This window comes from Podarcis cretensis (assembly GCF_951804945.1).
Source record: "Podarcis cretensis genome assembly, chromosome: 3".
NCBI classification, from domain to species: domain Eukaryota; kingdom Metazoa; phylum Chordata; class Lepidosauria; order Squamata; family Lacertidae; genus Podarcis; species Podarcis cretensis.
Window position 1 is genome coordinate 120,908,469 of NC_137172.1, and position 16,037 is coordinate 120,924,505.

The following is a 16,037-nucleotide window of genomic DNA, read 5'->3' on the forward strand; positions in this document are numbered from 1 at the left end:
TCGCGCCAGCCCAGTGACCTTTCTCCTAACCGTTACACTACTTCGGTCACTGCTTCCCTCTTCCGGGACACTGGCCGGATCTGACCTCTCCTCCGTTGTCCGACTTTCTGATGGAGGCGTGGTCAGCCCTGCCTTATCTTCTCTCCCTGGTGGGGAATGCACTGGCCCCGATCCTTGGGACTCTTCCCCCCCACTCTGCTCTGGTGGGGAATCTGGTCCTGATTTCCAGCTACTGCTCTGGGAGTCCCTGCTGCCCCCTTGCTCCTGGGGCGTTCCCCTTGGGAACCCCCTACCCCTGGCCACTGGCGCCCCCTTCTGTGAATCTTCTGATTCGCTTGAGAGGCTCATGGAATCCCTCGGTCCACTGTCCTCTTCTCCTACGCTCCCCTCGGATTCTTCCCCTTCGCTCTCCATCTCCTCTCTTCCCTGTGCCTCTGCTCCTGAGCCCCTGACATTTGCCTTTCAGCTTAATGTTTACTCAATGCTCACCAGGCTCAACTGTTTGTGCTGAACTTATATGGGCCTGTGAGAAAACTGGGAGGCTACTTTCATGTAAGTTCTTATGAAAGGGGAGAGGAGTCAGACTGAACCCCGACCAAAGGCCTGGCAGAACAGCTCCGTCTTGCAGGCCCTGCGGAAAGATGTCAGGTCTGCGGAAACACTCACACATATTTTCTTTATAGCATAGTTTTTATTCATTTTCATTTTGAAACTGTTTAACATGGTGGCATTAGGGTATATCTTTGTATACATTAGAGCATATGACATGCAACAATGTGAGCAAGGAAGGGTAATAACTAAGCAGTGCATCCTCTCATGGGGCCTACATCCATTCTTACAAAGAATGGGGCCCTGTTAAGACAAAAATCAAAGTGTGCCTGGATTTTCTTAAGAGAGAAGAGACATTCAAACTAGACATTTTTTTATTTCCTTGTGAGACCATGGAGACTTCCACTGACACCAGTGTGAAAGGGATTAGCTCCCTCTTCCCTCTCAGAGCAGTAGCTAGGCAGAGAAGGTTTTGAGTTTTTCCTCTTGTGGAGATTTAAGTTTTGATTTTGGTTTTGACACATTTTCCCCATTTTCATTTTTCATATGACCAGTCAGAATTCCATTGATGAGGGAAGCCTTAAGCTACCCCGACTCTCAGAGAAAGATCATTCAGATACAGAAAGAAGATGGAAGATGGTTGTTTAATTCTAAGCCAGAAGCAGAAAGCCACTGATGCTCCAATACTAGTTTCATGGGATTCGGCAGTATGGCAGGTAAAGGGAACACTTCATGTTTGTGACAAAGCATGGACCAATTCCACCAGTAGGCTATCCAACCCAAATACCCTTGTTGAACAGGGGTGTTTAAAAAAGGCTCGCATTGCAAAAACAGGTAGGCTAAGCATGTTAGAACTCCTGCTCCGTGATTGCAGTCATGGTATTGTTGTCTTTCACATGAAAGTGTATGTTTTCACTCCACAAAGTGGGAAGTGACAGAGATAGGATGTTTGTGTTACTTTGTTTTGTGAAGTGGGACTATTGTCCTTTGCCCTTTCTCTTTGCTGTCTGATGCTAGAGAGAGAGGGAACCATGTTGCAGTGCTCCGTGTGTGTTTATATGTAAATAAAGTAGATTAGCCAAAATGCTGAGTTGCTGAGGTCTGTTATGCAAGCTGTGAAGACTCTGTGGATCCCTAAGTGTGCCAATGTCTGTTGGCATTGGTCGCTGTGATGTTCAGGCTGAAGAAAGCCCTTGAAGCTCCTGAATGAACGACTGGGAGGGAGAGAGCATGCCAGTCAGACATGTGACTCTACCAGGGTCCTACTCGAGTGTAGGACAAAGCAACCCAGGAGCTTGTGAGTCTTAGAAACATGGCAGAGCGCAGATTTGATGGGGCATGGGAGGTGTTGTAAGCCCAACAGCAGGAGTAAGGTCCAGATCTTCTTGAGATGTTCCAGGGGGTGGCTGGAAGGTGAATCTCTGTAGCAGACTTGTGAAGAAGAGGAAGAGCTCCATTTTGGCAAGAGTCTCACCTACACATGCTCTCCGACCTGTAACAAATCATAGGATGCAGAGAAACCAGGTTTATGGGTTGCTTAATAACACCCCAAATACAGTGGTACCTCGGTTTAAGAACAGCCCTGTTTACGAACGATTTGGTTTACGAACTGCGCAAAACCGGAAGTAGTGTCCTGGTTTGCAAACGTTATTTCGGTCTAAGAACAGAATCTGAACAGTGGAAGGGCACCGGTGGCGAAATGCCTCATTATGGAAAGAGTGCCTCAGTTTAAGAACAGTTTCGGTTTAAGAACAGATTTCTGAAACAGATTAAGTTCATAAACTGAGGTACCACTGTACTTCAAAGCAGACTAAAATGCAGCAATAAAATAACAGCTAATGGTGTCCATGTTAAAAGAATTATGAACTCCAAATATGAGCCATCCTGCAATGCTGAAAACTGGGGGGGAAGGGGAATATTTTTCAGCCTGAGGGCCACATTCCCTGGTGAGCAACATTCCAGGGGCCACACCCCAATGGTGGCCAGATCTGGTGGCAGAAATGGCCACAGCAACTGATGTGAACCTTACCTTTGCACAATAGGCTACATTCCAGGCATGTAAAAATCCCATTGACTAAGCACACACTATGCAGATACACACAAAAGTAAAAAGAAAAAAGTTACCTGCAGAGAAAGGCATGAAAGCATCTCTCTTTACAAATTTTCCTTCAGAATTAAGAAAATGCTCAGGATAGAATTTATGTGGTTTCTCCCATTGAGATTCATCATGCAGCACAGAGGACAGCAATGGTATGATGTGAGTCCCCTGCAAAGGCAAAGCAAGAGATATTTTAATATAAAGCATATGCCTCCGGTACAATTAATATTCAGTGCAGGAGAAATGAGATTTGAGTTCATTCGAAAAATGTCTTTAGTTTGACAAAATTTATCGTATAAGTCATGATGTCCCACCAGAAATGGTTTGTTTTCCAACCTTGTTCTCCTTCCCATTGATATCTGTTTAATGGGTTGAAGCTGATGCCTGAGAGCTTCTGATGGGTTAATTGCATGCTTACAGTGCAATCCTATACAAGTCTGCACAGATGTCACCCACACTGAAGTCCAAGGGGCTTACTCCCAGGAAAGCCTTAAAATATATTGTAACTAGTAGACAGCACTTCAATGAAAAGGATCACCTTTGGAATGAAGTAGCCATTAAGGGTAACATCTGTAGCCGTGGCATGTGGCATGTTGGTTGGGAGGATATTGGCAAACCTCTGGATCTCATGGATCACGGCATCTGTATAAGGCATTTTTGTTCGGTGTTCAATCCTTGGCTGAGAAGATCCAACAACCTTTGCAATTTCTTCTTGGACCTTTACTGGGGGAAATTAAAAGAAAAGCATTAATTTTTCTGCCAAGATTATCTCCTTGACCTTGGTCTCTTAAGATATTAATACTTGAAGCATAAAACTGCCATAAACTGGTTCTCCATTTCCCTAGGCTCACAAATTTAATCTCTAGGCAAAGGTATTTTAAAACAGGACAAACAAACATTTTAGCCAATAACCTGATATACTGATGGAGAGAAATTCATCCAGGATGATTATTGAAATATCAATGCTGGGAATATCTTGTGGTGCTATCTTTTACATATAAAGGCAAGACAAATTTTGGAGAAAATATGGGGGAAAGTTAGTTGGAGAAAGAGCATTTGGACAGAAAGCTGGACAGGAAGAGGACGATTCAACAGAGGTGGAGGTGAAAGAGAAATAAATATGGAACAGGATGGCTTTGAAAATTCTAACTTGGAATGTAAATAGGCTAAATAAGATTAAAGGGAATAAAATTGAACATGTTGTAAAGAAGTTAAACTTGGATAAATAAAACATAAATAAAAGGTTGGGGAAGAACTTTGTACCTTCTGATATAACAAAAAAGTTGTATTGTGTATAAAACCAGAGTTGGACCCAAAACAATTATTCAAAGATGAACAAGGAAGAATATTGATAATGGGAAAATACACCAGATTTTCATTAGAGGCTAGAAGAAATATTATTTGAACATTTGAATGAAAAGGTGATTTTGATGGGCAATATGAATGGTGTAGCCTCCCTAGATTGGGACAGGAGTATAAGAAAAAATGAAACAAAAGAAGGCAAGCTACTGAATGCCTTTTTTTAGGATGACTGACAATTTAAGTTTAATTGACATTTGGAGAGAAAAACACCCACAGTACATTTTATTCGACTGCGAATTATTCTGCAAGCTGGAAAAAACTCTGTATGGACTTCTAAAGATTTTTATACTAAGGTAAAGAGGGCAGAAATCAAGAACATTACGAGACAACAACTCTTTAACAGTGGAATTAAGAACAGGGACAAGTTCCCCGATGAGATGGAGACTAAATGAAAAATTATTAAATTATAAAATTTATTAAATCAAGAAATATTAGAAAAAGGGGCAGAAAATTAAAGGATTATTTTGAAATTAATTTAAACCAAGAGACAGATTTAAAGGTGGTATGGGGTGTGATTAAAATGGAAATATAGGGGGTTTTTTTACATAGCAAAGCGCATACCAAAGAAATATAAGAGAGCAGAAAAAACATGACATTTTACAAGAAATAAGAGGGAAAGGGAAAGAATTACTAAATTCCCCTCGAAAAGAGATAGTGAAACAGGATGTCAAGATGTTGCAAATGCAATATTCAATGATAACAAACCAAGAAATAGAGTGGAAAAGTGTTTTCAATATTTAAAACAGAAACACTAAAAACAGAAACCTGTTGGAGACCAAAACACCACTATGGCTTTCACCTTTGGAGAGTTTAAAATAAAATAATTTAAGGTTTTATCAGAGAAGTTAACAACATGGTTACAATATCATCATTTGAATGAAGTATTTATAAAGGATATGAAGTGGCGGGGTTGGGGAACAAACATCACAACTGGAAAGAGACCTGTTAAACTGTAATGTTAAAGTGATATCTAAAATGTATAAGATCTTATTGGAATGGGAGACAAAGGACGAACAAGTGAAATCTTCAATGATACACTGGGCAATAGATATTGTTAATAATATAAAAACGGATGTATGGGAAAGTTAATGGAATGTGGATATAACATTTGCAGCATTTTATAGTTTAAGAGGAAACTATTTGAAAATGTTTTATAGATGGTAAATGTAAAGGGACCCCCAACCATTAGGTCCAGTTGTGGACAACTCTGGGGTTGCGGTGCTCATCTCGCTTTATTGGCCAAGGGAGCCGGCGTACAGCTTCTCAGAAAGGAAGAAGGGTGTCCAGATTGAAATGTTAAATTTAGGATTGAATAATTGTTGTGACACACACACACACACACACACACACACACACACTAATAGTTACATATAACTGGAATTAAGATATCTCAGAATAATGGGTGCCAAGCCAATGAAAAGCACTCACTCTGAATTTCAGGATATTTCATCATTAGTAACAGTCCCCAGCGCAGTGTGGTAGAAGTTGTCTCCATTCCAGCACCAAATAAGTCAGCCACAATAGTTTTTAAGTTTTCATTGTGAAAATATGCATTTGTTTTGTTCTTCTCCTGGGTTGCAAAGAGTATGAACTGGTTAAAATGAATGGAGTGAGAAAATTTCATGTGCAAAGATAAAAATGAATACCTGACAGGACCCGATGATCCAAAGTATCATTGCACATCAACACAATCGCTAAGTAGTGAGAGATTCCAGGTCTTCCAGACTATGCAATCATGATAATATAGGGTTTATTTACACATGTATACAACCCAAGCCTAAGATGGAGGGGCTCAGCATCAACACTCCAAAACATCTAGTTTCTCCATAGACACAGCTGTTGCTCTCCATCTATCAGCTAAGAGAGGAGCTTGGCAATCCAGCTCCTTCTTCTCTGATGCTAATCGTGGTGCTTAACTGCTCAGCCAGTGCTTAACCTGCAAGAGTATTATATGACTGCATACATGGAAGGCAGCATTTCTGGTGAACACTTGTGGAGATATGAAATCAAGGTCAACATAAAGTGTTGTTTTCTGCTGACATATATGGTTCTGAGTTGAACATCTTTAATGTATTTACTCATCGTCTAAAATGGAAAAATTACACAGAAATACCACATATTCATCTGGAACTGTTTCAATAAACTGAGATAGACAATGTGGTGCCCTTCATATTTTGGAGATTGCTATTCCCTTCAGCCACACTTTCCAACACGAAGAGTAACACCAACAGAGTAGCAGCCTGTCCCGCTGGGAGTTAGAGGGGAGTGAAGGGAGGAAGGAGAAAAGGGAAGAATCTTAACTGTGGTGGTTAAGAGGGAGGAGGATAAATTCCTGGCCTATTGCCAAAGAGCAAATGCTTCCCTACTGTGGAGTAACCTGCCTCACATAAGCAGCATACTTAAAACTAATTAAGTCCTGGCCTGACTGCATTGGCTGCCAACTGAGGACTGCAATACCTCAAGGACTACCTCTACCCATATGAATCGACCCAGATCCTGCGATAATCATCTGAGGCCCTTCTTCATGTGGCTCCTCCACAACAACAACAATGGAGGGTGGCAACGTGAGAATAGGCCTTTTTTTTTGCAGCCGCTCCCCATTTGTGGGATGCTCTCCCCAGGGAGGCACATCTGATACTTTCATCACAGATCTTTAGGCACCAGGTGAAACCATTCCTCTTCTTCCTCTGTGACCTTTCAAACTGTGTGGGGTGGGCTTTTTGTTTTTGTGTTTTTTGTGTTTTTATGTTGTAAACCATCCAATGATCTTCGAATGAAGGGCTATATAAAAATGTAGTTAACAACAATAAGAACAACAACAACAAGAAGAAGAACATGGCTATAGAGTAAGCTTTTCTGCCATGCTTACCTCAACTTTGGAGGAATTATATGGAATTTCAGAAATAGACTGGAAAGAGAAGCTGCTGAATTGCAACTTATAAAATTGCAACTACCATCCACCGTGACCTCCCTGCCAGTTTAGATACAGTGACTGAACTGGAGGCCCCTCGACTGACTTCAGGTCCAGTGTTGGACCATTTTGATCGGATACTCCCTACTGATGTGGATAGATTCCTCCAAGTTGGTAGGCCCACCACCTGCCTCCTCGATCCGTGCCCGTCTTGGCTGATTAGGGAGTGCCCAGATGTTGTGCGGACCCCCCTGGTTGAAATTATCAATTTGTCCCTTGACGCGGGGACATTCCCAGGGGAACTGAAGGAAGCAGTGGTGTGTCCACTCTTAAAAAAAACTTCATTAGATCCCTTAGACCTTTCCAATTACCGCCCAGTTTCAAATCTTCCATACCTGGGTAAGGTAATTGAGAGAGCGGTTGCTGAACAGCTTGGTAGGTTTCTGGAGGAAACATCGGCATTAGATCCATTTCAGTCTGGTTTCCGTCCTGGTTTTGGGACGGAGACGGCTCTGGTTGCCCTAGCAGATGATCTCCGTAGACACCTGGATCGAGGCGGGTCAGGACTGCTGATCCTTTTAGATTTGTCAGCAGCCTTTGACATGGTCGATCATGATCTTCTGGACCACCGCCTCGCAGACGTGGGGATACAGGGCATAGCCTGTAACTGGTTGTGCTCTTTTATCTCTGGTCGGGGACAGAGGGTGGCACTAGGGAGGGAAATGTCATCGCGCCACTCCTTGGTGTGTGGAGTGCCGCAGGGCGCAATTCTCTCCCCGATGCTTTTTAACATCTTTATGCGCCCCCTTGCCCAGATTATCCGGAGCTTTGGGCTGGGCTGTCACCAATATGCTGATGACACTCAGCTCTATCTGCTGATGGATGGCCACACCGACTCGACCCCGAACACACTGACCAGATGCTTGGAAGCTGTGGCTGGATGGTTTCGTGGGAGCCGATTGAAACTAAATCCTTCGAAGACAGAGGTCCTATGGCTAGGTCGGGATGGCATGGGGATGAGGGACCAACTCCCTTCTCTTGCGGGGGCCCAATTAGTGCCATTGCCTTCCGTTAAGAGTTTGGGTGTAATCCTTGGCGCCTCCCTTTCCATGGAGGCGCAGGTTACAGCAACAGCCAAGGCGACATTTTTCCACCTTCGCCGCATCAAGCAGTTGGTCCCTTACCTTTCCCGCCCCGACTTGGCCACAGTGATCCATGCGACGGTCATCTCCAGGCTTGACTACTGTAATTCGCTCTATGCGGGGCTGCCCTTGAAGCTGTCCCAGAAACTCCAGCGGGTACAGAATGCTGCAGCGAGGCTCCTCACGGGGTCTCTGCCATGGGAGCATATTCACCCAGTGCTTTTCAAGCTGCACTTGCTCCCAGTGGAGTACAGGGTCAGATTTAAGGTGCTGCTTTTGACCTTTAAAGCCCTTCACGGCCTAGGACCCTTATACCTACGGGACCGCCTCTCCCGGTATGCCCCACAGAGAGCCTCAAGGTCCATAAATAGCAACCCCCTAGTGGTCCCGGGCCCTAAGGAAGTTAGATTGGCTTCAACCAGAGCCAGGGCCTTTTCAACTCTGGCTCCGGCCTGGTGGAACGCTCTGCCTCATGAGACCAGGGCCCTGCAGGATCTGATTTCTTTCCGCAGGGCCTGTAAGACAGAGTTGTTCCGCCTGGCCTTTGGCTTGGAGCCAATTTGATTCCCTCCCTCCCTCTCTCTCTCTCTCTCTCTCTCTTTCTTTCTTTCTTTTCCTTCTCCTCCTGCGATGAGGCTACATTTTAATATTTTAATGTTCCATTATTTTAATGTTGTATTTTATTTTTGTTTTTAAGTTGTAATCATTCTTCTTGTTTTTATTATTGTTTGTAAGCCGCTCTGAGCCCGGCCTTGGCTGGGGAGGGCGGGGTATAAATAAAAAATATTATTATTATTATTATTATTATTATTATTATTATTATTATTTAATTGCTCATCGTCTAACATTGTGTATGCCATCAAATGCCAACAGTGTCCTTCAGCTCTCTATATTGGACAAACAGGCCAAACCTTATGCCAAAGGATAAACGGACATAAATCTGACATCAGGAATCACAAGACAGAGAAACCAGTAGGAGAACACTTCAATCTCCCAGGACATTCTATACAAGATCTCAAAGTAGCTGTTCTATTACAAAGGAATTTCAGAAATAGACTGGAAAGAGAAGCTGCTGAATTGCAACTTATTACCAAACTTAAAACCATGGAGACACCTGGTCTGAACAAAGACATTGGATTCTTATCTCATTATACATAACAAAGCCATTTTTCACCTTCTCACCCCTTGCTTTTTCCTGTAAGACCTATTGCAGTCGTTAAGAGTCGTCAACAGGCTCATCACAGCTATCTGCCAATCACCCATTCCCACCACCCTTCTGAGTAATACCCCTCCCCACCTTCTCACTATATAGAAGAGTCTGGTGACTTCTGTTTCAGTGTATCTGAAGAAGTGTGCATGCACACGAAAGCTCATACCTAGAACTAACTTAGTTGGTCTTTAAGGTGCTACTGGAAGGAATTTTTTATATTTCCACTATTACTTTGCTGCATATTTTGTGATACTGAGCACTTTTTGTGATACTGAGCACTTTTTCTAAGACCCACACAGTCCTTGCTTATCCAGGGATACATTCCTAGCATTTCTCTCTCACAAAGGCGCAGCCATGCAGTTTCACATTACAACCAGCAGATTCACAAGTGAGGCAGAGGATCAAAAGCAGAGTGAAATAACATTAAAACTGCTTAGCTGTTTAGAAGCTTTATTTGGTACGTATGCTAAGATATGCTTTTCAACTACTTATATTCCCACTATTACTTTGCTGCATATTTTGTCCTTTTTAAATCTCTGCTAGAGTTCTCTCATGAAATAGCACTTGCCCCAAACGTGGATCTTAGCATTCAATAATTCTCCTTTCTACCATTTCCCCCCTATCGTACAACTGCTCTCCCAAATGGCCATCCTGCCTATCTAAAAGAGGCTCAGCCTCAGACTGCCATGCATTTGCAGCAGGACAAACTAGAAACCAAAGAAGAAGAGAATTTTTTAAAAGAGAAAAGAAAAAGCAGGGGGAAGGATAATAATTCTAAGCTCTTTATCACTTATACCGTAACCCTAAAGGCAGTGTAGATTGAAAGTTAAAAGCAAATTCAGGCCTATATGTCTGCTTTAACTTTTCTAACTTTTCAAAGCTTTTAGAAATAATTTCCAACCCATTATTTAGAACTCTGTCATCACCCAAACACCTGTTTCCTTTTCTGGGTGCTAATTAATTGGTAAACAGAAACTCCAATTCATATTAATTTCGAATCTTAGTAATGGTTAAAAGAACTGATCACTGCAGATGGTGACAGTGAAGTGAGACTTCCTGACTATTCCTTATACATTCACTTGCAAATTTGCCCTTAAAAAATGAATTGAAAATGTCAACGTTTATTCTGGGCCAACTTAAAAGACTCCATTACCTCTTGCTGTCGGATAATAAATGAGTCAATAAAGCTCCTCTGGTCATTTTCATCCAGATCTCTGAGGTGTTTTATGAAGGTGGCATTTATGAAGGCAAACAGCTCATCTCTGTTTTGAATGACAGTCTTACGAGCCCCCAATAGAAAACCAAGAGCAGGAAACATGTTATACAGCTGAAAGGATAAAATGTGAAAAAAGAAGGAAACATTAGGAAAGGCCAGTACAGTTCTCTCCACTGTGTCTCTCAAAGCATGCTTGCCTAAATACAAACAAAGCTCTTGAATGGCATTTGGAATGGGGGATGGGGTAACTCAGCATAGCATAATTTACGTGCAACCCCAGAATAATAGGCTATGGCACTTCTCCTCTGGAGGTTCGCCTTCAGATAGGGAGATCTGCCCTTGGAGGCCCCTTCTGAGCCATCATGGAACCAACTATCACTTGTTCTTCCTTGTCCTTGGAGCCCCGATGGCAGTGAGGCCAGAAAGCATGTGTGCAAAAGAGACTTTGTTACAGTTATGGGATGACTGTGCCATGTGAGTTTTCTAAATATTTCGAATCACCACCTGCTTTCTCAAGATATCATTCTGTGTTTTGTAGTGAATCCTGAACAATATACAATAAACAGGTTGCCCTGCCCACACTGCATACAATGTCATTACAATCAACTGTTTGTTTTATTGGAAAAGAATAGATTACCAGGACTGAAGAGCTTCCGACAAGCCGGACATTTTCATTGACCAACTTCAGAAGTCTTATGTATGTGGGATCTTCATAATCAAATCGCTTGTCTAGTAGTATGGCCACAATAATATTGGCAACAGCAGCATTCATAATTGTGGTGGTCTCAAATGGGTTTCCTAGACATAAATATGACAGTTAAGCAAAAATATTCTGTTGAAATTCCTAGTATGGAAAGGGCATTGTTTTTAAGTCTGCTCTTTGTTGCCTTAAGTTCCCACTGGCAGCTTACCTATGAGTAGACCTCATTTATCAGAGAAACTGATCTGCTGCTGGTTGTGGCCATATGTTGGCTAAGAAATGCTAAAAAGGGCTTGGAGCTATTGGAATGTAATCTACACACTACAGAAACAGACCGATTTTGTTTCCACAAGGAACCAACCCTGGGAACTGTAGTATGATGTAAAACACATAGGAGTCAAATACAACATTCCTAGAATGGACATGCTAGGGGATGCTTTCTACGAGCAGGAGAAAACCTTCTGTTTCTTCCTGAGCTGGGACAAACTTCCTCTGCATGTGACTAGATGTAGGTGCGGCCTAATCTGGGTTGGGGGAGCACACCTCCTTCTTTGCTTCTTCTTCTTCTCCTCCATTTTTCTATGTGTTAGTAGAAGTGACTGCCTGTCTGCAGTCAGGGAGTTAGTTCCAAGTGACTGCCAGTCTGCAGTCACTTGGGACTAACTCCCTTATGGGATAGTTCCACATGTATATATACTTTTGTAACCTAAGTCTGCCTTCAGGGATCCATCCATCCATGAACTGAATGAATGTGAGTAAACTACTTTTATATTGACTTTAATAAGATTGTCGTGTCTATTCTTTTTAAGAGGGAAAAGAAGGGATCTTACCAGGAAACTTATATAGAGAAGCTAAGACTGTTCATGTTGTCTTAAGTCCCCACTGGCAGCTTACCTATGAGTAGACCTCATTTATCAAATAAACTGATCCTAAGTGCTGCTGGATGTGGCCATAGCTGGGCTAAGAAATGCTTGGAAGTCACAGGAGTTATTGCAGTGCAATCTGCACATTACAGGAACAGACCAATTGCAGGGAACCCTGGGATCTGTGCTTCTGGAAGTTAGGAATATGTAACACAATAGTCTTAGCACCTTTAAAAACTGTAGTGTAGATATGCACCAGAGGAAAACACCAACTCACCTTCGTAAGATTCAAATTTATTTATCAGGACACTGCATTCCTCAACAATTCTGTCCTCTATGGAACTCTTTCCCATTCCGTAGGCCCGCAATGTGCTTAAAGCAAACCGCCGCATCACTTTCCAGTTCTCACCATTAGACAGACTTACACCTGAAAACGGGAGGAAAGGTTTCATGTTTGCATGGCCATTGAACAAAGATTCAATAAATTATATTCTGCATTTCTTCCATGGAACTGAGAATGGATCCCAGCTATTCCCCCATTCAGACTCAGACTTCTGAGCTTTGACAAAGCAGCTGGCAGCTGTGCCATCAGACCATGACCTGAGAACACACTGAACAATATTTTCCATTACAAAGTGTAGGATAGAGTAGAGAGTGGTTTGTACATGTCAGGTGTCACAGCAGAACTCAGCTTGTTATTTGTATTCCATGGGCAGACATTATGCCTCCTTCATTTTTCCTCTCTGTTTAGGCTGGGCTAGAAAATGGTGTGTGGCATTACTTTTCCATGTGACAATCATTCACAATTGAATTGTGACAACTATTACATTCTCCTGCCCCATTCTCCCCCAGCTCTACAATATGACTGTTGGGAAGAAGGTAGGAATGGGAGAGGTTTGCTTTAAGTGGTCTCCATTTTTGTTTCTTCAACAGAGCACCACTGAGCCACTGAAAGTCAAGACCAAAAAAGGCTGGCCTGGTTTACTGTTTTTAACATTTTAGCTTGATCTGCAGAAATCCACAGGTGACACTTTTTGTGACACATTCTCAGCCTAATGCCTGCAGATACTCTGTCAATGTCAAAGGCACTGAGGTGGGTTGAAAAAGTCACAAGGATTTCCCTCACAGGAAACAATGGATGTTGTTGACTTGCTTTGCAAATGCTCATCTTACAAACCATTTCTTGGGAATTGATTGTGTTCACCTGGTGGGACCTGTGTGTGTTTGCAAGCATTACAAGTTCCAATAAAAAGGGAAGTGCCTCACCAAAGCCTTGTGTAAGCTCTTGAAACATTGGAACGACGGGCCTGTCTGCAAATGCGTCCGCCTGATTAACCAGAGCCTCCTTTAGTGTCTCATATCCTGTCAACACCACAGCTTTCTGGGGTCCCATTTGGATACTGAAGACAGGGCCATACTGCTTTGACAACTGGAATTCAACAGACGAAAAATTGAGAAACAGAGTTCTGGTATACCCAAAGAATATGTTAATGTAAAACATCTCTGCCAGAACCAAGACTGCATTAGCTTGCACATTTACCTAAGAGAAAAGGCCATTCCACAGAATCTAGTAGCAAAGTTTGATTGTTAGACTAGTATCAGTTTTTCCCCAATAACTACTATTGGGCTAGTCACACTTGTCTGAAGTCTCTCAGCCTCACTCACCTCACAGAGTGTTTGTTGTGGGGGAGGAGGGGAAAGGAGATTGTGAGCCTCTTTGAAACTCCTTAGGGGAATGATAAAGGTAAAGGTAAAGGTAAAGGGACCCCTGACCATTAGGTCCAGTCGTGACCGACTCTGGGGTTGCGGCATTCATCTCGCTTTATTGGCCAAGGGAGCCAGCGTACAGCTTCCGGGTCATGTGGCCAGCATGACTAACCCGCTTCTGGCGAACCAGAGCAGTGCACGGAAACGGCGTTTACCTTCCCGTCGGAGTGGTACCTATTTATCTACTTGCACTTTGACGTGCTTTGAAACTGCTAGGTTGGCAGGAAAAATGATAAAGCAGGATATCAAATCCAAAATCCAAACTACTCTAGAAGTTGTTAGAAATTATTTCCATGTCATTGTGCCTTGGACCGAGCTGACTTAAGAATAGTAATTTTGTGGAATGAATTCCCTTTTTGTATCTTTGCAAATCATCATGCAAAAACAGACTCCAAATAACATAATGATAAATTAAAAGAGCATTGCTGGACTCATGATACAGCAGCTCAGCCCTTTCATCCAGTTCAGTAGACTCCACCATGGGAGCAGGGCCAGGGCGGGAGAGTGCCATAAAAGCTCTGTGGGGTGGTGAATGCTTCCCTCTGTTAAAGAGCCTTCCCAAACCAACTAAAAGTGCTGGTTATAAAACTGCTTATCAAAAAAATAAATATTTGGACCCAGCCAATATGGCCAACTATCACTCAGTCTCAAATCTTCCATTCTTGGGCAAGGTGGTTGCTGAACAGCTCCAAGCACACCTGGAGGATGCGGCCCACTTGGATCCCTTCCAATCGAGATTCTGGCCTCATCATGAGACCGAAACTGCCGTGGTCGTGCTGGTTAATATCTCCGTCAGGCTAGGGACAAAGGTGAAAGTTGTTTCCTAGTTCTGCTGGATCTCTCAGCAGCTTTTGAGACCATCGACAATAACATCCTTCTGGACTGTCTAGAGGGGCTGGGAGCTGAGGGCACTGTTATGCAGTGGTTTTGCTCCTTCCTCCTGGACCGTGTCCAGAAAGTGGTGTTTGGGGATAAGTGTTCAGACCCCTTGACTCTCACCTCTCACCTCAGGTTTCTGTCCTCTCCCCCATGCTTTTTAACATCTATATGAAGCCTCTGTGAGGGATCTTTAGGGGGTTTGGGCTGGGTGTTCATCAGTATGTGGATGATGACCTGCTCTACCTCTCTTTTAAATCAGATCCAGTGAAAGCGTTGAAGGTCCTGTGTGAATGTTGGGAGGTGGTTGGATGGCAGGTGACAGATTGAGGTTGAGGTTGAATCCTGACAAAACAGAAGTACTGTTTTGGGGAGACGGGGCAGGCAGGTGTGAGGGAGTCTCTGGTCCTGAATGGGGCAGCTGTGGCCCAGAAGGACCAGGTGCGCAGCATGGGAGTCATTTCCATGGGGGCGCAAGTCAATTCTCTGTCCAGGGCAGCTATCTACCAGCTCCATCTGGTACGCAGGCTGAGACCCTACCTGCCTGCAGACTGTCTCACCAGAGTGGTGCATGCTCTGATTATCTCCCTACTGCAACACGCTGTACATGGGGCTACTTTTGAAGGTGACCCAGAAACTGCAACTGATCCAGAATGCAGCAGCTAGACTGAGAGTGGAGGCTGAGACCATATAACACTAGTCCTGAAAGACCTACATTGGCTTCCCAGTTCATTTCTGAGCACAATTCAAAGTGTTGGTGCTGACCTTTAAGCCCTAAACGTCCTCGGCCCAGTATACATAAAGAAACGTCTCCACCCCCATCGTCCAAGGTCCAGGGTCGAGGGACTTCTGGCAGTTCCCTCACTGTGAGAAATGAGGTTACAGGGAAACATACAGAGGGTGTTCTTGGCTCCAGGTACATTACCAAGCACAATTCAAAGTGTTGGTGCTGACCTTTAAAGACCTAAATGACCTCGGCCCAGTATACCTGAAGGAGCGTCTCCAACCCATCAATCAGCCCAGACACTGAGGTCCAGCTTTGAGGGCCTTCTGGTAGTTCTCTCAATGCATGAAGTGAGGTTACAGGGAACCAGGCAGAGGTCCTTCTCGGTAGTGGCGCCCACACTGTGGAACGCCCTCCCATCAGATGTCAAGGAAATAAACAACTATCTGACTTTTACAAGACACCTGAAGGCAGTCCTTTTAAGGGAAGTTTTTAATGTTTAATGTTTTATCGTGTTATTAATCTGTTGGGAGCCGCCCAGAGTGGCCAGGGAAACCCAGCCAGATGGGCGGGGTATAAATAATAAATTATAATTATTATGCAGTTGCAGCAGCACAAA

The 16,037-nt window shown here is 43.3% G+C and overlaps 1 protein-coding gene across 1 annotated transcript in view; it reads right to left on the reverse strand.

Moving 5' to 3' along the window:
• Nucleotides 1-671: 671 nt before the first annotated feature.
• Nucleotides 672-16,037, reverse strand: part of LOC307212663 (cytochrome P450 2C4-like) — a 91,844-nt gene continuing 76,478 nt past the window's right edge. The window contains exons 10-17 of the mRNA XM_079970231.1: nucleotides 13,318-13,480; nucleotides 12,329-12,478; nucleotides 11,126-11,286; nucleotides 10,426-10,599; nucleotides 5,438-5,579; nucleotides 3,186-3,370; nucleotides 2,674-2,815; nucleotides 672-2,041 (exon numbers count right to left, since the gene is read on the reverse strand). Of these exons, the coding sequence (XP_079826357.1) occupies nucleotides 1,854-2,041; nucleotides 2,674-2,815; nucleotides 3,186-3,370; nucleotides 5,438-5,579; nucleotides 10,426-10,599; nucleotides 11,126-11,286; nucleotides 12,329-12,478; nucleotides 13,318-13,480 (1,305 nt within the window). The 3' untranslated portion in view covers nucleotides 672-1,853. The remainder of the gene's footprint in view (nucleotides 2,042-2,673; nucleotides 2,816-3,185; nucleotides 3,371-5,437; nucleotides 5,580-10,425; nucleotides 10,600-11,125; nucleotides 11,287-12,328; nucleotides 12,479-13,317; nucleotides 13,481-16,037) is intronic.